This window comes from Pongo abelii, chromosome 13 (genome assembly GCF_028885655.2).
Source record: "Pongo abelii isolate AG06213 chromosome 13, NHGRI_mPonAbe1-v2.0_pri, whole genome shotgun sequence".
In the NCBI taxonomy this organism is placed as follows: domain Eukaryota; kingdom Metazoa; phylum Chordata; class Mammalia; order Primates; family Hominidae; genus Pongo; species Pongo abelii.
Genome location: NC_071998.2, coordinates 103,327,314 through 103,354,723, shown reverse-complemented (window position 1 = coordinate 103,354,723; position 27,410 = coordinate 103,327,314). Strand labels below are relative to the sequence as shown.

The 27,410-nt window shown below is 36.6% G+C and overlaps 1 protein-coding gene across 9 annotated transcripts in view; it reads left to right on the top strand.

The window, feature by feature from the left end:
* Positions 1-27,410, top strand: part of PTBP3 (polypyrimidine tract binding protein 3) — a 114,905-nt gene that overhangs the window by 81,959 nt on the left and 5,536 nt on the right. For all 9 annotated transcript variants that reach the window (XM_009244749.4, XM_002820104.6, XM_063714365.1 and 6 more), the window contains 7 exons: positions 509-683; positions 16,713-16,790; positions 19,358-19,497; positions 20,111-20,144; positions 23,045-23,137; positions 23,898-24,114; positions 27,323-27,400. In XM_009244749.4, the coding sequence (XP_009243024.3) occupies positions 509-683; positions 16,713-16,790; positions 19,358-19,497; positions 20,111-20,144; positions 23,045-23,137; positions 23,898-24,114; positions 27,323-27,400 (815 nt within the window). The remainder of the gene's footprint in view (positions 1-508; positions 684-16,712; positions 16,791-19,357; positions 19,498-20,110; positions 20,145-23,044; positions 23,138-23,897; positions 24,115-27,322; positions 27,401-27,410) is intronic.

The window sequence follows — 27,410 nt, the reverse complement described above, 5'->3', positions numbered from 1 at the left end:
AAAGTAAATTTACAAGAGAAAGAAATAAGTGGTAGGTAATATTTTATATATTGTGGCTCTGACAAGTACCATTTACAAAAGCTTTGTTTCATCCTAACAAAGCTTATACATCCTAGTATAATGTGAATTATACTAAAATGAATTAAAATGGAATGTAAAATCAGAGTATCTTAAAACTTTTGGAATAGGCAAAATAAGCATAATAATAGTGAACATTTCTATGATAGACAGTAGTTTTCCAATCTTTTACATTTCTCCTCTCTTATTTGATCTTACCACAGACAAGATAAATATTATCAGTCTTATTTTACAGATGAAAGCTGAGATTTTCTTTTTCTCTCTTAGGCTCATAGTTAATGACTGTGAGGTAAAAGTAAACCCAAGACTTTGGCTTTTTAGTCAGTGCTTTCTGCCTTACACCTGATTGCCACTCTTTGTCAAAGTAGAGGCTTCTTGGTTATCAGTGTTGTTGTCTTGCCAAAACCAGTCCCTTTCTTACATGCTTTAGGCTCTGGATGGCCAGAATATCTATAATGCATGCTGCACTCTGCGCATTGACTTCTCCAAGCTCACCAGCCTTAATGTGAAATATAATAATGACAAAAGCAGAGACTTCACTCGCTTAGACCTTCCTACTGGTGATGGCCAGCCATCCCTTGAACCCCCTATGGCTGCTGCTTTTGGTGAGTAGTTCTTTTTTGGGTCACAAAGCAAGTTTTCTGAAGTTACAGGTTTCATTTATTAAGCCATGTATGTTTATAAGCCTTTTTCTTCTTGAGTTCTCTCAGGATTTATAAAGGAAAGCAAGAATCCTGGAACAAAGTATACCCATTAATGAAATATTAATATTAGGAGGTTCTGTTAGTTGACAGATGAATATCTGAAATTGAGTTACAAATTTATTTTCTAACATTGATATTACTCATTCTTTAAAAGCCACAAACCATTTGCTTCAAATTAGTAGTCTTGTTAACATTAATTTAAATATGCTAGTTTATAGCCAAAATAATTTTGCCATATATGCTCTTGAGAAAAATACTTTTCCTTTTTTAAGTAGTGATATTTTATATCAAGCTTAAATTAATAGTATGATCTTTTATTCAAAGAAGAGGATTTATTTTGTTTTGTTTCCTAAACTTCAGAACTTCCAGCTGTATCTTAAGCTTGTGTGAAGTTGCATTTTGCATTAGTAAAAATACAGCCTTCTAAATTGTCTCTGCAAATTGTAGCTTTGAAGAGCCTCCCTCTTTTATTTAAAGTAAACCTCTTAAGGAAAAAGCAATGGATGGCCCAGTTTGAATATCTTATTAGGTTAGTATGTGCTACTTTTGGTTTCACAGTTCTCAAAAGTGTGGTTTATTATTTAGATAAAGTATTACTACCTTTTGTGATTGATTTTTCCTTTCCCAAATAACACCGTAAAATATTGCTAATTGGGACTTTAAGTAGTATTTAGTTCATCATGTTTTATAGGTGAGAAAATTAAAAGAATTAAGACAATCAAATTATAAAATTAAGACAACCAAATGATTGTCCAAACCCTTCTAAAAAATAGTTCATTACTTTAAAGTAAAAGCTTTTTTATTATTTTTAATTTAAAAAGCCAAGGGAATGAGTCAGTGCATCTTTCTAATATTGATAAAATGTCTGTTTTGGCTTCTTTGACCAAATTTTTGTGTTTTGTATTTGTTACCAGCCCCTAAGTTACTTATCTGATTTGGCAGTGACAAAGGTCTTTGTCATTACCATTTTAATAACAAATGATAGAAATATTTGGGGCAAAAAAAAATACTGGGGCAAATTAAAGTTTGCCAAAACTCAGCTATCAAATGTAAGAATTCACTTATTCTAATAATTGATTATATACTCTTGGTGCAATTAATGTTCTGTATTATGAGACGAGGACATTTTTAAAATATGTTAAGAATTTTGATTTCTGAATATAAAATATCAGAATGTTCATATCCTTTCTCATTGTTATTAATAAATCCTTAGTCACTGCAAAATAATGTCTACATCCTAAAAAAGTGATTCATCAGAGAACAATGCACTTTATATATTGTGTGAAAGTTTCTCTACTTTGCGTATCACTAATATTTGACACAGTTTCACTATTCACTTCTTTTTTCTTTTGGCTTCTGAAACACCACTCTCCTTACTTTCTTCCTACTTCACTGGCTGTTCTTTCTCTTTTAAAGGTTTCTCTTTACAGTCTCTAGGGCTGAGTCATAAGCACTATGTCCTTGCTTTTAGTGACATTTGTTATACCTATAGAAAAGCTTATAAAACACGTAAGTATATAAATACCCATGTGATTACCACCCAGGTTAAGAAATAAAATATTTATACATACTGAAGAAGCATCCTGTGTACCTTTCTTCATCAATTTTGTTCACTCTCCTTCCCCCAAGATAACCACAGTCCCAAATTTGATAATTATTCTCTTGCTATTCTGTTTTCCTGTTGTTTTTTTTACCACTCATTATATATCCCTAAATGCAACTTAAAATTTTTTTTAAAGCATTCAATACTTTAAAGCATTAAAAAAATTTTAAAGCTGTATTTAGAACTTTACATAAATGGACTCATGCTGGTTTTCTTTTGTGACTTTATTTGCCCTGTATGTCTTTGGTGATTCATCCATATTCATACATGTGGCTATTGCTCATTCATTCTCAGTACGGTCAAGTCTGTAGTATCCCATTGGAATAATAATATATCATGGTTTGTTTATCCATTTTATTGTTGATAAATATTTTGGTTGTTTTAGTTTGATGCTACTATGAACATTCTTTCCTGCTGCACAAGAGTTTTCTCTAAGAAGTACACAGGAAAGGAATTGTTGGGTCATAGAGAACATTTTTCTTCAGTTTTATTACATAATGCCAGTTTTCAAAGTGATTGCACCAGTTTATAACTGCATTGTGAGATTAAAATAATTTTTTTAAGCCATCTCCTACTGAAAGGAGTGAGATTAAAAAAATTTTATTTTAGTGTGTGGTAAATGGTATCTTAACATAGTTTTCACTTGCATTTTCCTAATTACCAATGAGGTTGAACATATTTTTGTTTATTATTCATCCTCTCATAAATTTTGTTTTATTTAGTTATTTATTACACGAATAAGTTCTTTAGTGGTGATTTCTGAGATTTCGGTGCACCCATCACCCAAGCAGTGTACACTGTACTCAATGTGTAGTCTTTTACCTCTCACCGCTATCCCCGTGCAATTCTTTTATCTGTTTTTGTGTTTTATTTCTCCTTTTTTTCTTACTTAGTTGTAGGAATTCATTATGTATTCCAGATACTAGTCCATTGTTGGTTATATGGGTTGCAAATAGTTTCTCCCAGTTTTGGCTTGTTGATTTATTCTCTTAATGATACTTTTATGTTGTCAAGTTTATTTCTTATTTTCTTTATATTTGTGCTTTTTTGTGTGTCTTATTTAAGAAATCCTTTGTGATATAAGGTCATAAATATATTTACTTATATTCTAAAGTTTATGGTGTTTTAGTAATAATTTAAACTTTGAAATTAAATTTTGTCTGAAATTAAGTTGCAAGAGTAGTACAAAGAACTGTGTATCTGTTATTCAGATTGCCCTATTGTTAATATCATGCCATATTTACTTATCATCTGAGTATTTATGTGTATGTATGTATATACATATATAGTATATACACTACCTATATTTGTGTATGCATGTGTGTGTATATTTATTTTCTCCCACCTCCAAACCACTTGAGTAAGTTGCAGATATGATGTCCCTTTATGTCTGAATTAATCATTGTGTATTTACTAAGGGCAAGGACATTCTTACTAAATACAGTTTAATTATCAAAGTTAGGAAATTAACATCTATACAGTCCTTTAATCCATAGACTTTTTGTTTTTTTGAGATGGTCTTTCTCTGTCTTCGAGGCTAGAGTGCAGTGGCGTGATCATAGCTCATTGTAGCCTTGACCTTGGGCTCAAGTGATCCTCCTGCCTTAGCCTCCAAAGTAGCTAGACTGTAGGTGAACAACACTACATCTGGCTTTTTTTTTTTTTGGTCATTTTTTGTGGAGATGGAGTCTTGCTGTTTCAGTCAGGCTAGTCTCAAACTCCTGGGCTCAAGTGATCCTCCCACCTCAGCCTCCCAAAGTGCCAGTTGTGAAAATAATGTCTTTTATGACAGAATTTTTTCTGGTAAAGATCCAAACAAGTATCAGGCTAATTTATTTGTCATGTCTCTTTCGAGTCATTTAATTCAGAACATTTCTTTATTCTGTGTCTTTCATAACTATTGTTATTTATTTATTTATTTATTTATTTTTGCGACAGGGACTTAATCTGTTGCCCAGGCTGAAGTGCAGTGATGCGATCACAGCTAACTGCAGCCTCAACCTCCAGGGCTCAAGTGATCCTTGTACCTCAGCCTCTTGGGTGGCTGGGACTACAGTCACTCGCCATCATACCCGGCTAATTTTTATTTTTATTTTCTTGTAGAGACAGAGTCTCACTGTGTTGCCCAGGTTGGACTGTTGGATTTTTGAAGAGTCTAGGGAGGATATTTTTTGTAGAATGTCTTTCAATATAGATGTCTGGGTTTTCCTCATCATTGTATACGTTTTTGAGCAGAAATACTGCAGAAATAATTTTGTGTCTTTCCTACCTCAGTACATTAGGAGACACACATGATGTTAATTTATCCTTTTTCTTGTGGTGTTAGCTTTGATCACTTATTAAAGTGGTCTTGCAAGTTTCTTCCCTGTAATGTTACTGTTTTTCCCTTTGTAATGAATTTACTGGTTGAGATGATAAATACCCTGTTCTTACCACTTTTCACCTTTCCTTTTTTTTTTTTTTTTTTTTGAGACAGAGTCTTGCTCTTTCGCCCAGGCTGGAGTGCAGTGGTGTGATCTCGGCTCACTGCTAGCTCCGCTTCCCGGGTTGACACCATTCTCCTGCCTCAACCTCCCGAGTAGCTGGGACTACAGGTGCCTGCCGCCACGCCCGGCTAATTTTTTGTATTTTTAGTGGAGATGGGCTTTCACCGTGTTAGCCAGGATGGTCTCAATCGCCTCCTGACCTCGTGATCCACCCACCTTAGCCTCCCAAAGTGCTGGGATTACAGGCGTGAGCCACCGCGCCCAGCCTACCTTTTATTTTTCACATCTGTTGCCAAAATTATTTGTTACTGTGATGGTTGCCATGAGATAATTTGCTAATTCCATCATTTCTTCTACTTTTATTAGCTAGCATTTTATTATAAAGAATGTTGTTCTTGGCTGGGTGCGGTGGCTCACACCTGTAATCTCTGCACTTTGGGAGGCCGAGGTGGGCGGATCAATTGAGGTCGGGAGTTTGAGACCATCCTGGCCAACATGGTGAAACCCTGTCTCTACTAAAAATACAAAAATTAGCCAGGCGTGGTGGCACGTGCCCGTAGTCCCAGCTACTAGGGGGGGTTGAGGCAGGAAAATTGCTTGAACCTGGGAGGCAGAGGCTGCAGTGAACCAAGATCCCTCTACTGCACTCCAGCCTGGGCGACAGAGCAAGACTCCATCTCAAAAAAAAAAAAAAATGTTTTTCTTGGCTGAGCACAGTGGCTCACACCTGTAATCCCAGCACTTTGAGAGGATGAGGTTTCTTATTATCACTTTCATTCATTTATTTCATGTCAGTAAGGACTCATAGATTCTTATTTTATTCTACAGGTTATAATTTCCTACTTTCGTTTTTCATTTTACGTTCAAATTGCCCCTGATTTGGCCAGTAGGAGCCCGTTCACACTGGCTCTGTGGCCTTTTGACATGCCACCATCATAATTGGAGCACTCCCTTTCTTTCTGGCACTAGATATTCCAGATCTTCTTTACCCAACCTGGCACTGGAATCAGCCATTTCTTCAATGAGCCCTGGTTTCTTTTAGGGGAAAATGGTATTTAAAAATCAATATCTAAACATTAGATGTGCTCATTGATAATAGGGCATGACTAAATGGACATGACTAGGACATGTGTCTATGTTTGCTTCATAAATATATGTTTCTCTGTGTGTGTGTGTATTTTAAAAAACAAATTTTAACTGAAAATCCTGATTCCAATCCAGCACCCTTTACATATTGGTAACTCTCCAAGAATAAGAAATCTGATTCCCATTAGCCTCAACATGTTTACTTATTTGCTCAATCTTAGATTACACAGAAGTGGTTTTGGAATTGCAAACACATACTACTAACTTTAGTTTTTGTTTGTTTGTTTTTGTTTTTGAGGCAGAGTCTTGCTCTGCCCAGTCTGGAGTACAGTGGTACAATCTGGGCTCGCTGCAGCATTTGCCTCCCGGGTTCAAGCAGTTCTCATTCCTCAGCCTCCTGAGTAGCTGGGACTACAGATTTGCACCACCACACCCGGCTAATTTTTTTGTATTTTTTGTAGAGACAGGGTTTTGCCATGTTGGCCAAGCTGGTCTTGAACTCCTGACCTCAAGTGATCTGCCCGCCTTGGCCTCCCAAAGTGCTGGGATTACAGGTGTGAGCCACTGTGCCCGGCCGAGCTTAATACTTACAAGACTTGTTTTTCTGGGCATTGCTACATTGGTCTAGTTGTCTCCTTTTGTCATTACCAGAAGTTTGAATCTCTGCTAAAGTCTTTTTTATATTACTCTTCTTCAAGACTATCTTGGCAATTCTTGACCATTTGTATTTCTTAACCATTTTAAGATCAGCTTGTTGAGTTCCAAAAAGAAAAAAAAGCAGCAACAGTAGCTATTGGGGTTTTGATTGGGATTACATTGAATTTACAAATGAGTTGAAGATAATTGACATCATTACAATAGAATCTTCCAGTCTTTGAACATTGTGCATCTGTCCATTCATTTGGACTTTTTTTTTTTTTTAATTTTTTGAGACAGGGTTTTGCTCAGTCGCCTAGGCTGAAGTGCAGTGGTGTAATCATGGTTCACTGCAGCCTTGACCTCCAGGCTCAGGCAGTCCTCCCACCTCAGCCTCCTGAGTAGCCAGGACCACAGGCACACATCACCATGCTCTGCTAATTAAAAAAATTTTTTTTGTGGAGGTAGGGTCCCTCTGTATTACCTAGATTGGTCTAAAACTCCTGGTCTCAAGTGATCCTCCAAACTCTGCTTCCCAAAGCACTAGGATTACCAGCGTGAGCCACTGCAGCCTGGATGTTTGTTCATGTCTTTCATTAAAGTTGGGTGACTTTTCTCCTTAAAGATTTGCACGTTTTTTGTTGCATTTATTCCTGAGAATTTTTTTTTTGGAGGCAGAATCTCACTCTGTTGCCCAGGCTGGAGTGCAGTGTCGTGATCTCGGCTCACTATAACCTCCGCCTCCCGGATCCAAGCAATTCTCTTGCCTCAGCCTCCCGAAGCTGGGACTACAGGTGCATGCCAAAACGCCTGGCTAATTTTTTTGTATTTTTAGTAGAGATGGGGTTTCACCGTGTTAGCTAGGATGGTCTTGATCTCCTGACCTCGTGATCCACCTGTCTCGGCCTCCCAAAGTGCTGGGATTACAGGTGTGAGCCACTGTGCCCGGCTATTCCTGAGAACTTCTTACTTTTACTTTTATTTTACATGGCATAGTGTGGTGTCTAAGAACCATACTTTTTGTATTCTGATTCTGGACCTATTATTTATGAGCTGTGTAATCTTGGGCAAGTTACTTAACTACTCTGCATTTCTCTTTCTTTCTATGTGTAATGTGTAACAGTTCTTAACTGGTAGGGTTGTGAAGATTAAATGTGCTCATGTACATGAAGAGTTTAAAATGATACCTAACATAAACCCAATGTAAGTTTGAAGTAACATTATTGTTTTGTTTTCTAACTGTTGGTAATACAGAAATACAACATTGTTATCTCTTGATTTCATAACTCAGAAACCCTGGTAAACTCTTATGAATTCCAGTAATTTGCCTGTGGATTCTTTTTACTTTTCAATATACATAGTCATATCATCTACAGATAATGTCAGTTTATATCCTTTCTTCTAATCCCTGGGGCTTTTTTTATTTTTTGAGACAGAGTCTCGATCTGTTGCCCAGGTTGGGTGCAGTTGCACAATCTTGGCTCACTGCAACCTCTGCCTCCCGGGTTCAAGCAATTCTCATGCCGCAGCCTCCTGAGTAGCTGGGATTACAGGTGCCTGCCACCACATCTAGCTAATTTTTTGTATTTTTAGTAGAGATGGGGTTTCACCATGTTGGCCAGCCTGGTCTCAAATGCCTCACCTCAAGTGATCCACTCACCTTGGCCCCCCAAAATACTGGGATTACAGACGTGAGCCACTGTGCCTGGCCTAATCCCTGGGACTTTAATTCTTTTTCTTGCTTGAGTAAGATAGACCAAACTTCTAAAATTAATATAGAAATGAGAAAAGAAAGCATTTAGAATAGAGCTGCTGAAAACTTTTTTTTTTTTTAAGCTGTAAGACTTAATATAGAGCTGCAGTAATCAAGCCAGTTTGATAATGTCAGAAGGATAGATATATAGATTAATGGAGCATATTAGAGAGGCTAGAAATAGATCCACAGATGTGGTCAATTGATTTTCAACAAGGTTGCCAATCTAATCCACTAGGGAAAGGGAAAATCTTTCAACAAGTGGGTTTTGTATAAGTGGATATTGGTATTGGGGATAAAAAGTATTAACCATTATCCTTTGGCATACTGACAAATTAAATTGAAATGGATCTTAGTCCTATGTGTAAAATTTGTTGCGTGGACCTGTAGTTCCAGCTATTCAGGAGGCCGAGGTTGAAGGATCACTTGAGCCCAGGAGTTCTGGGCTATAGTGCTCTGTGCTGATCAGATATCTACACTTAAGTTCAGCATCAATATTGTGACTTCCCAGGAGAGGAGGTCCACAAGGTTGCCTAAGGAAGGATGAACTGGTCCAGGTCAGAAACAGAGGAGGTCAAAACTCCCATGTAGATCAGTAGTGGTAGTGTGCCTGTGAATAGCCACTGCACTCCAGCCTGGGCAACATAGCAAGACCCTGTCTCTTAAAAACAAATACACTTATATCTATAAAATTTCCAGAAGAAGACATAGGAGAAAATCTTTGTAACCTGGAGATATGCAAAGTTTATTAGACCACAGAAAGCACAAACCATAAAAGGAAATAATTTACATATTGTACGTCATAGTTTTAGTGCTCCGCTGCTTGAAAGATAAAACCAAAAGGCAAACATCACTCACTCCAAGTTGGCAAAACCTCTGGCTCCTACCTAGCCTGGTGATTTGTGAAATTTAAAAATGTTGCTGGGGGCAGTGGCCAGCACACCTGTAGTCCCTGTTACATGGGAGGCTGAGGCAGGAGGATTGTTTGAGTTCAGGCTTGAGTGCGCTTTAATCAAGCCTGTGAATAGCTGCTGTACTCTATTTCAGGCCACACAGTCAGACCCCATCTCTAAAAAATATATAAATAAATTAATTAAAATGTGATTTAATGTTAAGTGTTAATTAAACACAAATGTTCTTAGCAGTTTTATTTATAATAGCCAAAATCTAGAAGTGTTGTACTAACAGCTGAATAGATAAAAGTGGTCCTTCTATGCAATCAAGTACTATTCAGCAATAAAAAGGAATAAAGTAGTGATAAAGGCAAAGGGATTATGCTGAACAAGAGAAGCCAAACAGAAAGGAACACCTATTGTATAATTCTGTTTGTATATATTTCTATAAAATGCAAACTAATCTATAGTGTGAGAAAGATCAGTAGTTGCCTGAGGACAAGGTTTGGAGAGAGAGAGACTGCAGAGGGACATGAGAAAATTTTCAGGAATGATGGGAATATTTGTTACCTTGATTGTGGTGATAATTTCACATGCTTTAAATATACAGTCATGCATTGCTTAACCACAAGGATATGTTCTGAGAAACATGTCATTAGGTGGTTTTGTTGTGTACTTAAACAAACATAGATGTTATAGCTTACTAAACACCTAGACTGTATGGCATGTTACCGTAATGAATATTATCGGCAGCTATAACATATGGTAAGTATTTGTGTATCTAAACATAGAAAGGGTACAGTAAAAATACAGTATAAAAGATAAAAATGGTACACCTGTATAGGGCACTTCCCATGAGTAGAGGTTGCAGGACTGGAAGTAATATTTTTCTTTCCTTAATAATAAATTAGCCTTAGCTTGCCCAGGCATGGTTGCTCACACCTGTAATCCCAGCACTTTGGGAGGCCGAGGCGGGTGGATCACTTGAGGTCAAGAGTTCGAGACCAGCCTGGCCAACATGATGAAACCCCATCTGTACTAAAAATACAAAAATTAGCTGGGCGTGGTGGAGAGCTTCTGTAATCCCATCTACTTGGGAGGCTTAGGCAGGAGAATTGCTTGAACCCAGGAGGCAGAGTCTGCAGTGAGCCTAGATTGTGCCACTGCACTCCAGCCTGGGTGACAAAGTGAGACTCCATTTAAAAAAAAATAATAAAGTAAAAAACAAATAAATAACCTTAGCTTACTATAACTTTCTAACTTCATAAACTTTTAATTTTATTTTTAACTTTTGACTCTTTTGTAATAATACTTACCTTGAAACACAAGCACATTGTGTAGAAAATATTTTTGTTTACAAGCTATACAAAAATATTTTTTCTTCGTATCCTTATTCTGTAAACTTTTTTCTATTAAACTTTTTTCAACTTTTAGTTTTTTGTTAAAAACTAAGACACATACACACGTTAGCCTAGGCCTACCCAAGGTCAGGATTGTCAGTATCACTGTCTTCTACTTCTACATCTTGTCCCACTGGAAGGTCTTCAGGGACAGTAACATGCATGAAGCTGTCATCTCCTATAATGACAATACTTTCTTATGGAATACCTCCTAAAGGACCTGCTCGAAGCTGTTTTACAGTTTAAAAAAAAAAAAAAAAAAAAAACAAGTAGGAGTACACTCTAAAATAACAATAAAAAGTATAGTATAGTATATACTATATAATAAAAGTATAGTATGTATATAAACCAGTAACATAATTCTTTATTAGCAAGTATTATATACTATACACAGTTTTATTTTTTGTACTTTTATATTATTGAGTTTGTTTATGCCAGCATCACTACAAACATATGAGGAATATGTTGCACTGCAGTGTTGAAATGGCTATAACATTACTGGGCAATAGGAATTTTTCAGTTCCATTATAATCATATGGGACCACCATTGTATATGTGGATCATTATTGACTGCTGCACATGACAATATATCAAAACTCATCACATTGTACATAGATATACATAATATAGTACATACACATGTATATATGTACATTGTATTGTATATAAGTTAGAAAAGAAATTAAGTCAAATCATTTTACTCTAATGCTGACTACCCTCCAAAGGTTTCTGTTTCTTTTGGAGTAGATGCCCCCATCTTTATTACATTGGATTACAAGGCCCTGTACCATCTTTTTTCTTTTTGACAAATCTTTTTTCGTGCTCCCCTACTTCATCCTTCTACCCCTCAATACTGATATCCCTATTGTTTGTCAAACATATTAGGTATGGTCTAACCTCCAGATCGTTCCACTGGTTATTTCTTCTGCCTGGAGTGCTTTTCTCCCAGGTACACTGAGAGAGATTTTTCTCATCTGCCTTCTTTGACCTGCCTTGACAAGGTCTTCCTCAGAGCTCTCCTGATTGATCCTTCCTTCCCTCCCTCCCTCCCTTCCTTCCTTCCCTCCCTCCCTCCCTTCCTTCCTTCCCTCCCTCCCTCCCTCCCTTCCCTCCCTCCCTCCCTCCCTTCCTCCCTTCCCTCCCTCCCTCCCTCCCTTCCTTCCTTCCTTTTCTTCTTCCTCCTCTCCCCTCCCTCTCTTCTTTTCTTTTCTTTTTTTTCCTCTCTCTTTCTTTTCTTTCTTTCAACAGATCTCTGTCACTCTGTTACCCAGGCTGGAGTGCAGTGGTGCAATCATGCCTCACTGCAGCCTGGAACTCCTGGGCGCAAGCAATCCTTCCACCTCAGCCTCCTGAGTAGCTGGGAATACGGGCAGGTACCACCATGCCTGGCTAATTTTAAAGTTTTTGTAGAGAGGGGGGGTCTCACTATGTTTTCCAGGCTTCTCTTGAACTCTTGGCCTGAAGTGACCCACCCACCTTGGCCTCCCAAAGTGCTGGGATTCTAGGTGTGAGTCACTATGCCCAGCCTGTGTTTTTCCATAGATAGTAATTGTCACCTTACATGCTATACAATTAACTTATTGCATATTCTGTGTATTGTTTATTCTGTTTTTAATCTCTCTTAAACTTCACCAGGGCAGACTTGGGGAGTAGGATGCTTATTTAGTTTACTAATGTTTCCTAATTCCTGAAGCAAAATAACCATGCAAACAATATTTGCTGAATAAATGTTTATTATTCTGTTTTTTCCACTACTGGTTTGAAGTTTAGCACTGTTTTTGTTGTTATCTATATTTTTAACTTTCAAACATTTTACCAAAATCTAATGTTAATTAATAGCTCTACCTTTTCTTACGTAATAGAAGAATATTAGTACACTTGGACTCCTTTTGCCTCCTCCTTACCTGTGATGTTATTATATTTTTACATTATTTGACTTTAATCTTGCAATTTGCTATATTGTTTTGTACAATCAGTGATTAAACCATATATAACTCTTTAGGCTTTTCATTCCTTCTTGCAACTCAGACATGCCATCTGAAAACACTTATATTCTTCCTGAAGGATATTTTTTAGTATTTCACTTAAGAAAGGTCTGTGGTAACATATTTGAAGTTTTTATTTGCCCCAAAATATCTTTCTTTTGTTATCAATTTTAAGAGTTATTTTTGCTGAGTATAAAGTTCTAGGTCGACAGGTATTTTTTCTTTCAGCGTATTAAAGATATCATTCTGTGGTATTCTGATTTCCATTGTTGCTCTTAGAAAGTCAGTTGTCAAGCTAACTACTGCTCTGATTTTTCTGGCTGTTCTTTAGGGATTTTCCTTTTCTTTGGTGTCCTTTTTCTTTTGTGTAATTTCAGTATGATGTATTCATTTAAGGATTTATTTTTATTCTAATTGGAGCCCATTGGGCTTCTTGAGTCAGTGGATTGTTTGTTATTTTTAGTGCTTCTAGAAATTATGCTTTCATATATTCCCCCTTACCACTATTTCTCTCCTGTCTTTCTGGAGCTTTGATTAGACATGTTATACCCCCATACTGTCCTCAGTGTGTCAAACTTACTTTTCTTTCTGAGCTGCGTTTGGAATAATTCTTAGGACCTAACTTTCAGTTCACTGATGATGCTCTTCAACTTGGTTTAATTGTTGTTAAATCTGTCCTATAATTTTAGATCTTAGCAATTGTGGCTTTCATTTCTAGAAATTTTATTTGGTTCATTTTTAAAAAGTGTCTCCTGTACTACAGATATTTTTTGTATGTCTTTTTTCAAACATACTGTTTAAATCTTCATCTGCTTAATTTAGTATCTCAGATTTTTTGTAATTTTCTTTCTGCTTAGATATTTCTGACTTTTTGGGTTTTTTTGTGGGGGAGGGTGGGGATGAGTTATTCACTTTACTTGGAGAATTAATTATGATTGTCCTTTGAGGCTCAGGATTAAGATGTTTGTTCCTCCAAAGAGAATTTGCTTGCCTGCAACATTAAAGGCTCTAGTTCAGGATCATTTCAACCTAGATTCATAGCTTGATTTTCCTTTAGACTTCCAAGAAATGTAAATTTGGGCTGTAAATTTTTGTGAAAGCTTCCTTTTGGTTAGAACTTTTCAGGGGACTTTTCTCCCTTCTCTGCTGGTCACAAAGCAAACCTTCCTCGTAGTCTTTTGAAGATGGGAGGAATAGTAGATAGGGTAGGTTATTTTCAGCTTATATTAATAGGTTAATGCAGTGAGAGTATCCTGTTGACTTCTTACTGTGGGCTAACCCTGGGATTTGCTTCTGGCCTGCTACCCTATGAGCTGATCAAACCAAAGCTCAGTGTCACAGGGTTAGAGTTTGGGTCTAGTTACTCCTTATAATCTCGGCAGCTTTTAGGTTTTTTAAAGAAAGTCTTTATACTTGTTCATTGAGCATTTTTCTGCAGTAAGGTTGGTTTATATTAATTATTCTCCAATTTAGACATTAAGCTTGTTTCTTTAGGATTTTGCTATTTCAAATAACACTGTGATAAACTGATTTCATAGGTTAAAATGTTATCTTATGTATTAATTCGTATTGCCTTGGTTGCTATCATGGTGGTACATTTTCCAAATGTGAAGAATCCATTCTTATTCAGATCTGAAACATTTTTCTTAAAGGTTTGTGTAATTGCCTCATTCTGAAATGAAGATATGAATCCATTGTCTAACAGGTTACTTTGCTATATAATGTTTCTGTTTCTGCTTATTTAGGGAGTGTGGATTCTATAGACACTTGAAAAATGTGTGTTTTGTCAAATTTTAGCAAATGTTCTTATTAATCTTATTTTACATGGAAACAGTTATTCAAATTTGGTCTTGATAATTGTTTGCCAGTCCTTTTATGTATTTCTAGTTAATGTTCTATGACAGTTATCTCAAAATCTTTCCTCATTTCTCTCAAATCTACTGCTTGCTAGAGCTCTCTCTGCTCACCCCTTCTGTAGCCATCTGTGTTAGCCACTTTGCTGTGCTTTACAACTACTCCCCCTCATCAGTGGTTGATAGAAATTAATGTTTATTTCTCTCCCATGTCTCGGCAGCTGTGAATAAGCTCTTGCAGCCATCCTCCACTTGTTTTTTTTATCTAGGGCTCACGCTAAAGATCCACTCCTTTTTGAGACATGGCATTCTTGGGGCAGAGAGTCAAGAATAAGGGAGCAGGTATAAACCCATAATGCCACTTAAAGGCTCTGTGTAGAAGTAACGTGTCATTTCCACCAGTATCCTTTGGGAAAAACATGACATGATCAAGCCCAGTGTGAACCGCATGGAAATGTGTGCTCTTCCACCTAAAGGCATTGCAAGTCATGTTTGGCCAGTTATATAGAAGGGGGCAAGTGAATATTTGGCAACAGTAATACAGTATCCACCGTATCTCTCCTTATGTTTAACTTTGTTTTTAGCCTTTCTAGTGTAGATGTTCGTAATTGCTTGTGCCTATCTTGAGGCCTCTTTGTGAAGTCTTCCTTTGTGCCTTTAGTATAGTGTTTTCTGTTGTAAAAATGAATCATTTTACCTATGATCTTGAGCTTGCTTGTGTATAAGTTTGGCAAAGACAAAATCTTGTCTGCTTTGTTCAGACTCCTCACTAGAATGCTTAGCTCATGATATGCTCTCAACATGTATTTGTTAAATGGATTTCACTCTCCCTTCTTACTTCATCAATTATTCTGTCAAGTTACTCTAATTTTTTGAATCTCAATGTCAATTCTCTGTGCTAATTCTATCCCTGCAATCTTTTGTGACTGTATTTTCTTGAATTACTATAATTAGGTACGTATTTAATAAATTATATTAAATAATTCTTTTTAATGAAGAAGATAAAACTCTATGAGTTTTTAACTCCTGGAAAATAGAGCCTACATACTTGTGCCTATAAATGTAGTCATCTCCCTATCATTGAAAAAGCAAACTCCCCCCTTTGAGGTTTGCAGTCCAACCTCTCACTATTTCTGTAATACTGTTGTTTTACCTTTTTCGTTTCTCATTCTCTGTGCCCTATATTGAAGGTCCTCCCCATGCCCCTTTTGAAACTATTCCTCTAGATTCTGAGGTACTATAATTCCTTGTTTTTTTCCTGTTCCTAGGGCTAGTCTCTTTGTCTTTTCTGTAGGATATTCCCTTTCCTTCTATTGCTTAAGTGTACCTGTACCCCCAGGCTGTATCTTTAGCCTTCTTCATTTCTTGTCTTGTGCCCTTTTTAGTGGAGATCTCATTTGGATGGCTTTCACATTTATTTCTACACAGGTAATTCACAAATTTATGTGTTTACTTATAATAATCTGAGTTTGCTCCCTTATTTCCACTTTTGGCCATTTCTATTTGAATAGCTCATCATCATCTTAAATTTGATGTTCCCCGAAACCAAATTAATCATTCGTCTACTAAAACTGACTTTCCATTGGAACTAACTCCCGTTTTTGTTGATGATACACAGTCACCAGGCTTCTTAAAGGAAAGAGAAGACCAGCATTTGTTTAGCATTTAGTACACACTAAATACCATGCTTCTTCGCTTACATAATATCTGGCTCAGGTTTTACCTCCAGTGAAAACTTCTCTGACTAGTCACAGTGAATCCTCTGTGATCACTTCTTATTCCAATTGTAATATGTTTGAATTTGTACCATTCAGCCGTCATCATGAATCTCCTATAATTCGTACTTTTAGTTTGTAAGCCTCTCAAAAGCAAGGATTTTAACTCATTTTTTTTAATCAGCATAGTTACCCCACAGATACAGATTTAATAACATTTAGTAAGTAACTGATTTTTCATTATGAAATATTGCTCTAAATAAGAGAAAGAATCTCAGGCTAATCCAAAACTAAATTATAGCTAAACTGTACTCTTGGTCCTTGAACCCAATTGAAAGGGGTTAGCCTTTGGAAGTGGCAGAGGCTCTTTTTATACATTAAAGATCACTTGTTGAACAGATCTTTACTCGTAACAGAATCTCTTTGTTAGTAATATACTTTCATAGAGCCATTTTATATTGCTTTGATAACGATATTTATAGAAGGTAGTGTGTTTACTTTAGCTTCTCTTTCCCATTAGGTGCACCAGGTATAATTTCTTCACCATATGCAGGGGCTGCTGGATTTGCCCCAGCCATTGGATTTCCTCAAGCTACAGGTGATTCTTTTAAGTTGGATTTGAAATGACTTTAATGAAGTTGTATATTTTCTAGGAACTTATCAAGATGAAGAATGTTATCATATTTGAAGAATTTACCATAAAGCATTATACATATCAGCTGTAGAAGTGTAGTGATTTGTATGATATATAGCTTCCTTGTTATTTACAAATTATTCTCTCTGGTCCCATTTTTAATTCCAATAATCCATTATGTGTTCTGCATCATTTATGTTTGCTTTTGGCACAAATAACTATAGGCTAACTACATTAAATAACCTTAGATTTGCCTTTCCAGTTGTTATATAAAATGTATAAGCTGCTTCTGTCTTTACTGATAAGCTTATCAATTATGTGTTGAACAGACCTGTCTTATCTTTGGGCCTTCAATTCCTTTGACAGTACTCAACAAATAATATGCGGTCATACTATACATTCACTATTCATCTTCGGAAAACCTTTTGTCATTAATGGGTTTTGAAGATTACAATAGAGGGGTATGCATGCTGTTTATTTCAGTGGATATATATTTTGTCTCTTTAGCTAATGGAGGTGATTAAGAGATAGGAGTTGATTAATACTTTGATAATGATTCCCATTATTTTCCAAGTAGTAAACAAAATGAATTTGATTATAATTTAAGGAAAAGAGAAAATATTACTTTATGGTTTTATCTCTGGTGTCTAAAGAAAACACTGAGGTTGGTGATTAGGGGAATGGCAGAGTGGTAAGCCTACTCCACGTACTTCCAACTTAAACTGATTCGTGACTGTAACTACATTTTAAATTGCATCATAGCTGCTTTCTGGCAGTAATCTTTATATTCTAACCTTTGAATTCTGGGAATTTTAACTTCTCTCTCTCTCTCTCTTTTTTTTTTTTTTTGTTGTTGTGAGACAGATAGCTCGTTCTGTTTCCCAGGCTGGAATGCAGTGGTGCAATCTTGGCTTACTGCAACCTCCACTTCTTGGGTTCAAATGATTCTCATGCCTCAGCCTTCTGAATAGCTGGGACTAGAAGTGCATGTCACCACGCCCAGCTAATTTTTGTATTTTTGGTAGAGATGGGGTTTCGCCATGTTGGCCAGGCTGGTCTCAAACTCCTGGCCTCAAGTAATTGGCCTGCCTCAGCCTCCCAAAGTGCTGGGATTAAAGGGTGAGCCACTGCACCTGGCCAATAACTACACTCTTTTTGATGGAGAGGATGGAGTTAACAGAAAGAGTGATATGAAGGTTGAGGTTTTAAATTTTACCATCTTGGTGGTTTTTAGTACATCTTAACATATGTTTAAGTGAATATTCTACCTATTATGTTAAAAACATAGTTTTATTTATTTGAAGCTCCCCAAGGTTTAATAATTGGTGGGCATTTTGATATGTTTTCCCTCATTTTGGATATTTCTTTTAGATATACTCTATGTATAAATATTAATTAATATTAAGAAAGATGAAAAGTGAATAAGAGGGCTTCTGACTTGATAAGACTTTTAAGCTGATAGAAGATAAACACACACACACACACACACATACACACACACCCTACAGTGTAGCTCAACAGTGCTCTTAGCTCATGAATAACAGACATACAAACAGCAAAAGTTATGGAAAAGTCAGGGTTGGACTGGAGGGGCATGGAAATATGTCATGTGAGGGCTATTGATTTCGTGCAGTATTTAGCCAGAGAATGTGGTCTGCACAGTTTTAAAATTCAGCAGTATGGATGATGGTAGTTATGACCTTCTTAGATTATCAAGCAGAATAGGCTGAATGTAAAATATATTATAATTTAATTACATGATTTGTGGTGAATTGGCCAGACTGTTTATTTTAAAGAGTCATTAAATTAAGGAATTGGTTCATTTTGCATAAACTAGAGGTTTTACCTTAGACAGTTTTTAAGCTGAGAACACAAAATAGTGGGAAAGTGTGCTGTTTTAAGTATAGTGTCAGTATTCTGGTGTTACTGAGCTTTCAGGATTTCCATAGTACCTAGAGAAGTAGAGAGCTCAGAGCATTTCTGCTACAAAAGAATATTGGATTCTGTGTATATCTATTTTGGTCAGAATAATTTTTAATATAGCATTTTATACACTCACAAAATGTTTTTCCCATATAAAATGTCATATAGCACTACCTAGCATGCATGTTTTTGACTTCTGCTGAAGGACTTTAAAAAAATACATATCTGATTTTATGGTAGAAGTCAGTATGAAAAGCATATACACTTGATAGAAGGGTGTTAGGATATATCTATTGTAAGAAACAGAGGGAGTGTTTGTAGTTGATAGACCCTCTGAAAAGCCTAATAGCGTTAGGCCCAGTGAGTTCAGTTACTCTGCAGAGTACTGTGTGGATAACAGTGCAGTAAGTATAATAATGTCAACAGATGAGGAGCTCAGCTTGCAGACAGACTCTGTAGGGCAGAAAACTGGCCTTCAGTATCTTTATGGTAGCCTTGACACATTTTCTTTCTGTATTTTTCCTTACCTCTTTATTTACTTAAATTGTATCAAGTGTTACAATTCTTCAAATGATTAGAATATGAAATGCTTTTGGTATTTTTAAAAGGTCTGTCAGTTCCAGCTGTTCCTGGAGCTCTTGGTCCTCTCACAATCACCTCCTCTGCTGTCACTGGAAGGATGGCCATTCCTGGGGCTAGTGGTATACCAGGAAATTCTGTTCTACTCGTCACAAATCTCAATCCTGATGTGAGTTGAAAAGTATTACATGTAAATTGTCTTTCAGGAGAAGGTATAGTAGCACTTTTTTCTTTCTCTCTCTCTCTCTCTCCCTTCTTTCTTTCCTCTTTCTTTCCTCTTTCTTTCTTTGAAAGGGTTTCACTCTGTTACTCAGGCTCGAGTGTGGTGCTGCATTCACTCACTGTGACCTCTGCTTCCTGGGCTCAAGTGATCCTCCCACCTCAGGCTCTCAAGTAGCTAGGACTACAGGCGCCCACTACCACACCTGGCTAATTTTTTTTTTTAATTCTTTTGTAGAAACAGGATCTTGCTATGTTGCCCAGGCTGGTCTCGAGCTCCTGGGCTCAAGCGATTCACCCACCTCAGCCTCCCAAAGTGCTGGGATTACAGGTGTGAGCCACCATGCCCAGCCATGGTAGCTTCTGATCCAGGGTTGTATTCAAATTAAAATGCTTAAGTTTGTTTTAAGAACTTTTATTAAAATTCATCACTAGTATATACAGAAGAAGCATATAAAACCATGCTTTAAAATAAAATCAACTGCCATTACAGTATAAATAAACTTATTTTCAATTTTTACTTAAATTATTGTCAGACACTTACTTTGTGTTACCCTTTGCAGCTTATCACACCACATGGGCTTTTTATCCTATTTGGTAAGTTCATTTTTGCTATTTTAATATTGTCTACAGGTGTGAATTGAGCACATTTCACTTTTTTAGTAATATGTATTGATTACTTCTATGTGCCAAGTATTGTGCTGACACTGAGGATAAAACAGTGAATAAGACTTAGTAATTACAATGATGATTTATAGTATGGGAAATAGAGGTTTTGTAAAGGGAGTGTAACGCAGGGAGACCTAACCTCGCAGAGGGACTCAATAGAAATGATAGTTAAGCTGACTTGTTCAACATGAGTAAGAATCAGCCAGACAGAAAGGGAGGGCAGTGTCTTCACAGGGGAGGGGAGAGGGGAGAGATGGGTCCTGGTGCATGGAAGTGAAGGAAGCCCAGTGGTGAGCATAGGCAAGCATAACGGAGACCTGGTGAAGGTGGACAGCTGTGTAGGGTCAAAATTGCAAAGAGCTGTTAAAAGCTTTGTTAAGGAATTTGGTTTTTACCTAAGAACAATCAGAAGCCATTGAATAGTTTTAAGGCAAGAGAGTGGCATAATGTGATTCAGTTTTTAAAAATAGTCTCCAAACTTTCGAACAGCATAGAAATATGAGAACAATGAAATAAGCAATATTTACTATTTTAAAGATTTTTATTAATGACAGTTTATTTTTCCATAAAACATGATTAACATCTAATGAGCAGTATGATTAATATGCTTTGATATTACTAAAAATCCTTGTTTTCATTTTGATTCAGTATTCCAAGGATAGATTATTTCACTACTTGATTTTAATGGTTGTCATAGCTGAAGAAGATAAATCATAAATATATATAATCTAAATGCAGGGGTTTCATTGTTGCTGTACTTCAATAATTATTTCATTAATTTTTCATGTAATCCACCAATTTTTGTCATGTTTTATCTAGAAAAGTTAGATTTTTTCCCCTTAAATCAGTGGATCTTGAAAACTTGTATTTGAATATTCTAACAAATAGAGTTAAAACTCACTGATATGCTTCATTTGTAAGATTTTTAAAATAAGATAGAAAATTGTTTCCAAATTTTTTGAACGTGATAGATTTAGAGACACGGTCTCACTCTGTTTCCCAGGCTGGAGTGCAATGGCGTGATCATAGCTCACTGTAGTCTCAAACTCTTGGGCTCAAGCAGTCCTCCTCCCTCACCCTTCCGAGTAGCTGGGATTGTAAGTGCAAGCCACAACACCAGGCTGATAGGTTTTTTTTAATGGAATTTTTTCAGATGTAATTTACAACCATACAGTTTACCTGCTTTGGGTTTACAACTCAAGATTTTTAGTAAATTCACAGTTGTGTGGCCATCACCACAGTCCAATTTTAGAAAATTTTCAACGCCCCAGAGAAATTCCTCATGCTCATTTGCAGTCACTATAAAAGTTTTTATTAATGATTGATGCGTGTAATTTTCAGTAATAAAATCATGTATTAATAATACATTTTAATATGACTCTTTTCTAGCCAAAGCATGTTTCATACTAAAAGTAGTTAATTTTTCACTCATTTAAAAAACGGCTGGGTGCAGTAGCTCATGCCTGTAATCCCAACACTTTGGGAGGCCAAGGCAGGAGGATCAGATTGTTTGAGACCAACCTGGGCCAGTTAGTGAGACCCCATCTCTGCAAAAAATAAACACCCACATTTTGTAAAACAAATTGTGTATGTTTAGTTTTTAAAGAATAGTTACATCACCATCTTGTTATTTCTGAGAAAGGTAGCAAATTCAGAATACTTGTCTCTGTTTTAAATTTTTAAAGTGCCATTAGTATGATAATGATGTAACTATTGAAAGATTTGTTTTTTTGAGACAGGGTCTTATTCTGTGGCCCAGGCTGGAGTGCAGTGGCACAATCTTGGCTCACTGCAACGTCCACCTTCCAGGTTCAAGCAGTTTTCCCACCTCAGCCTCCCGAGTAGCTGGGACTACAGATGTGCGCCACCAGGCCTGACTAATTTTTGTATTTTTTGGTAGAGAGGGGGTTTCACCATGTTGGCCAGGCTGGTCTTGAATTCCTGACCTCAAGTGATCCACCCACCTTGGCCTCCCAAAGTGCTGGGATTACAAGTATGAGCCACGGTGCCCTGCTGAAAGATCTTATTTTTATAATATTAATGATACTCTGTAGCACATAAACTGAAATATATTGTAATACACTGAATGAAAAAATCGAGTGAGACTGGAATTGACTTTGTAGAACCTGTTGGCCTTTAATTTTATCTATATATTAAAAATTCAAAAACTAGTTTTTTTATATTGGTTTATGTAAACAGATTAGTATAGATAAGAGTTTGATTATTACCTTTCCATACCCCAGTGAATCATTTTACCCATCCTTTAGGATTTGTGACCCACTTTGGGGAACACTAGGGTAGAAAAATCGAGGGTAATAAGATCAGTTAGGATCAATTAGGTTGTGGTAGTCCCAGTATGAAATGGTATTGACAGCTTTGATGGTAGCGAGGATTGGGAGAGGTGGACAAATATGAGAGATATTTAAACCATAGAATCAATGGGTACTGGTGATTGATTGGGTGGGTGTCAGGGTTTGAGGAAAGGAAGAAGTCAAAAGATGACTCCCAGGTGTCTGACTGGAGCAACTGTGTGAATGATGGTATTTATCTACAGCTTTAGTGAGCACTGGGAGTGGGGAGAGGAAAGGGGGGATGAATCATTTTGGGACATAATAAGTGTAGAGTGTTTATGGGACGTCCAAGTGAAAAAGAGTAAGTACATGAATAGATCTGGAACTTGGAAGAGATAAAAATTTTCAAGTCTATGTATGGAATTGCCAAGGGAGAGTATATAGTATAAGAAATGCCTTCTTTAAGTATATTAGTAAAATTAATTAAACACAACACAATCAGACGTTAAACACAGTGTTTTGTTTTGTTTTAATTAGGAGTCTATGGTGATGTACATCGAGTGAAGATTATGTTTAATAAGAAGGAAAATGCCTTGGTTCAGATGGCAGATGCAAATCAAGCTCAGCTAGGTACTAATGATTAATAATTATTAATAATAATGCGAACTTGCTCCTTTTGTGTGTGAATTTTCCTTCAAAATAAACAAACACAGCTAGTAGGAATATGATTTTACAAAAGAACACCTCCTTGTGATAATGCCTTCATTATTATTTGCATCTGTCTATATGTTAAGATTAAAAAATATTCATCACTCTTTTAAGTTTGAAGTTCATTTGTCTACTTGAACATATTGTTAATTTCTAGAGCTTTGACCCTAGGGTTTTTCCATTAAGTTTAATAAGCATGATTTGTTTTATTTCATTTTATTTATTTATTTTCCTTCCAAATTAAGTTTTCTGTAACCATTGAGTGGCTTAAAAGTTTGGGCAAACTTTGTAATGATGATACAAGAAAGGGTTCATGGCTTCACTGTTATAAAAGCTGTAAAGTATTACTCAAAATTTCTTATAAAAATGCCTTGCTTGGGATAAAACTAATATATTCAGTAACCATTTTATGAATACTTACTATGTTCCAGGCACTCTGAAACTTCATAGCACTCTACTCAGAAAATATTTTTCGTTTGTTTTAAATTGCTTTTGTTACAGTGAAATGAAGTCATTTAATATATTTCCTTGAGGGTTTTTGGATTTTGAAACCCTTTTCACCCTCAAACTGACAATACAGTTTTAAATAACTACATAAAAATAATTTATGGTAATGTTGACAGATACTACTGAGAAATCTATCCTAATACCCAAACTTTAAAATTTTCTTCCCATGCACTAGCAATGAACCATCTAAGTGGTCAGAGACTTTATGGGAAAGTGCTTCGTGCTACACTGTCCAAACATCAAGCAGTACAGCTTCCTCGAGAGGGACAAGAAGACCAAGGTCTGACTAAGGATTTCAGCAATAGTCCTTTGCATCGCTTTAAAAAGCCGGGCTCTAAAAACTTCCAGAATATCTTTCCACCATCAGCCACTCTGCATCTTTCCAACATTCCGTATGTACTTAATAAGTTATTAATCACTTAGATGATTAATAATCTACAATATGTGATTTGGGAGAGGTTAAAACCTCTGAAATTGTTCTAACCTAGCAGTTGTCCTGGTCAACAATTTTTGATAGGATAATTTATTTGCCATCATCATGCCTTCAGAAGGTTATGTCCAATCCTACACTCTAAAATAGAAGGATACCTGTTTTAGAATTTTCTTTCCAAATAGAGAATTCACAACTAGTTATTTTTCAGTTATCAAAGGTCATAAAAAAATAATTCTAAGCAGAAGTATTCCATTGGCACATATTTGTCCATCTGTTTGTAGAAGTAATGGCTCTAATGTTAACCAATATGGCAAAATCAAATAAATTGTGTATCTAAGAATTTGGTAAAAATGGATTTCATACTTTTTATCTACAAGCTGTAAAGCCATAGGTATGTTAATTACTTAAAAGCTAAAAGTTATTTTCCTGTAGCCACTGTACAGGTCTGTTTATTAACCAGTGTTGTATGTGTGCTTTAGTTATCTTCAAACTCAGGGATTGACAACCTGTAGCCTGTGGCTGTTTTTGTATGGTCTATGAGCTAAGAATGATTTTTACATTTTAAACTGGAAGCAAAATATTTTGTGATCTGAGAAAATTATATAAAGTTCAAAATTCACCTTTTATAAAGTTTCATGTAATATAGCTGTACTCATTCACTTACGTGTTATTTATGGCTGCTTTTGAGCTACAACAGCAAAGCTGATTAGTTGCAGCAGAGACAGTATGGCCCATACAGCCTAAGATATTTACTGTCTGTCCCTTTAAAGAAAATATCTGGCAATCTCTGTCCTAATTGTTGAAGTCCTTAATCTACAAAAATGGCAGTTTTGTTCATGGACTGTGGAAATTGTTAAAACAAAAAAATGGCAGTTTTGTATAATTTGAACTAATACATAAAGGAGGCTATAAGCTTTGGAAAAGAGAGAAAAGCTGTGGGGGATGTGTGTGTATGTGTGTAAAAATTAAAAAACTTGAGGGCATAGAGAGGGGTGAAGTCTGGAACATTATTGAGAATGAGAATGGGAAGTGAATAGGAATAGAGAATAATTACTCAGAAGAATGCTGAATATCCAGCCTCCCTGCTGGTCTCCAGTTAGGCTGCATGGAGAAACCTTGAATCCAAGTTGGGCAATGGATCAAACCTCATACCAACCAGGAAACTGGTAGAGTCAAGGAAAAAAAAAAGTAGATTAAAAGTAGATTACACAGACCGAGAAATTTGGCAGCTCATTACTGTGGAGTGTAGGGTAAATGGACAGCAATTAGATACTGAGGCAGGCACCTGTCATCATTAGCTTTTAATTTTTTTAAATTAATAGATTTTTTTTGAGACAGGGTCTCCCTCTGTTGCCCAGGCTGTAGTGCAGTGGTGTGATCTCAGCTCACTGCATCCTCTGCCTCCCAATCTCAAGTGATCTTCCCACCTCAGCTTTCCAAGTAGCTGGGACTACAGGTGTCGGCATGCCCAGCTAATTTTTTGTATTTTTTTGTGGAGACAGGGTTTCACCATCTGTCCAGGCAGATCTCTAACTTCTGAGCTCAAGCAATCTGCCTCCCAAAGTGTTGGGATTAGAGACATGAACCACTGTGCCCGGCTCTGTTGTTAGCTTTTTAAATATATCACATCATGCAGGAGCTGGGCTCCAGTTGCAACCTACATAGGACATGTAGGAAGAAGAAGAAAGGATATTAATATTCTTCCAAGTTCTGGGTACTGTACTGGTGCTTTACACATGTTGCCTCATTTAATCTCTGTAACAACCTTTTTTAAAAAAAATTGTGATAAAATACACATAATGTAAAAATTAGTCTTAACTGTTTTTAAGTGTACAGTCCATTATACATTCACATTAAGTGCTTTACACATTATTGTGCGACTGTCACCTCTGTCCATCTGTAGAACCTTTTCTTCATCCCAAACTGAAACTCTGTACCCATTAAGCAGTAACCACCTTTTTCCTCCTAACTCCCAGCTCCTGGTAGCTACTATTCCATGTTGTTGTTGACATTATTATCCATAATAACCTTTGAAGTAAGGTCAGTATTTTCATTGTATTAATGAAACTGAGACTTGGGTTAAGTAATTTACTCAAAGTGATATACAAGTGAGTGAGGAATAGAATGTGAACTCAGGTCTGTCTTCCTACAGAGCTAATGATTGTTCTGCTATACTGTCCTTGTTGGCAGTTGTGAGATGAATCTACTTTTAGTCAGTTGACTGTCATGTGATAGACCATTATATTAGTTATGTACGGCTGTATAACAGATCACTCCAGACTTAACAGCTTAACACAGTAGTAAATATTTATTATCTCATACTGTTACTGTGAGTCAGGAATCTAGAAGTGGCTTAGCTGGGTGGCTTTGGCTGAGTCTGTCATAAGGTGGTAATCAAGATGCAAGGCAAGGATGTGGTCATCTGAAGGTTTTAACTGGAGGTAGAGGATCCATTTCCAAAATGGCTTAGTCATGTGCCTGTTTGTTGACCGAAGGCCCCAGTTCCTTGTCATGAGGACTTCTCCATAGTGTCTTCACGGTGTCCTTCCAAAGCTAATGATTCAGGAGAGGACATAGTAGAAACCACAATGTCTCTCAGCTTCAAAAGTCACACATTGTCATTTCTACAGTATCCGAAGTGTTTACAGAGGATACCTGTGTTTTCTATGGGAGGGGAATAAACAAGGGCATGAATATGAGCAGGCAAGAGTAATTGGGGGCCACCTTAGAGCCTGACAGCCACATACACACATTCAGAATTACCCTGCAAACAGTTGAAAATATAGAACTCCAGACTGTAGCAGACAAGTCAGAGCTAGGAAACTTTGGAAGTACTACAGTTGATTACTGAAGCCAGTGGTATGACTAATAAGAATAAATATAGACTCCAGGCACAGCTGCATTAAAAGAAAAAAGAATATAGAAAGATTTTTCTTGCCCTTTATATATCTGCGCATGTCTTCTGCAAGGATTGAGACAAAATTCCATTGCTTGAGGATACATGTCAGTTTTTGAACATCTTTCAGGGAACTTCCAAATCAAGTCTTTGTCGTATGGCTTAATAATTCTATTTGAAATGTACTCTAGAGATTTGATGATTGCAAGAGTTAATCTGCTTCACTTGAGAATGTGGCCCAGGTAGTTGACTCCCTCTGATGTTTTCACAGCCCTTCTGTTACAGTGGATGATCTGAAGAACCTTTTCACAGAAGCTGGATGTTCAGTGAAGGCTTTTAAATTCTTTCAGTAAGTCTTT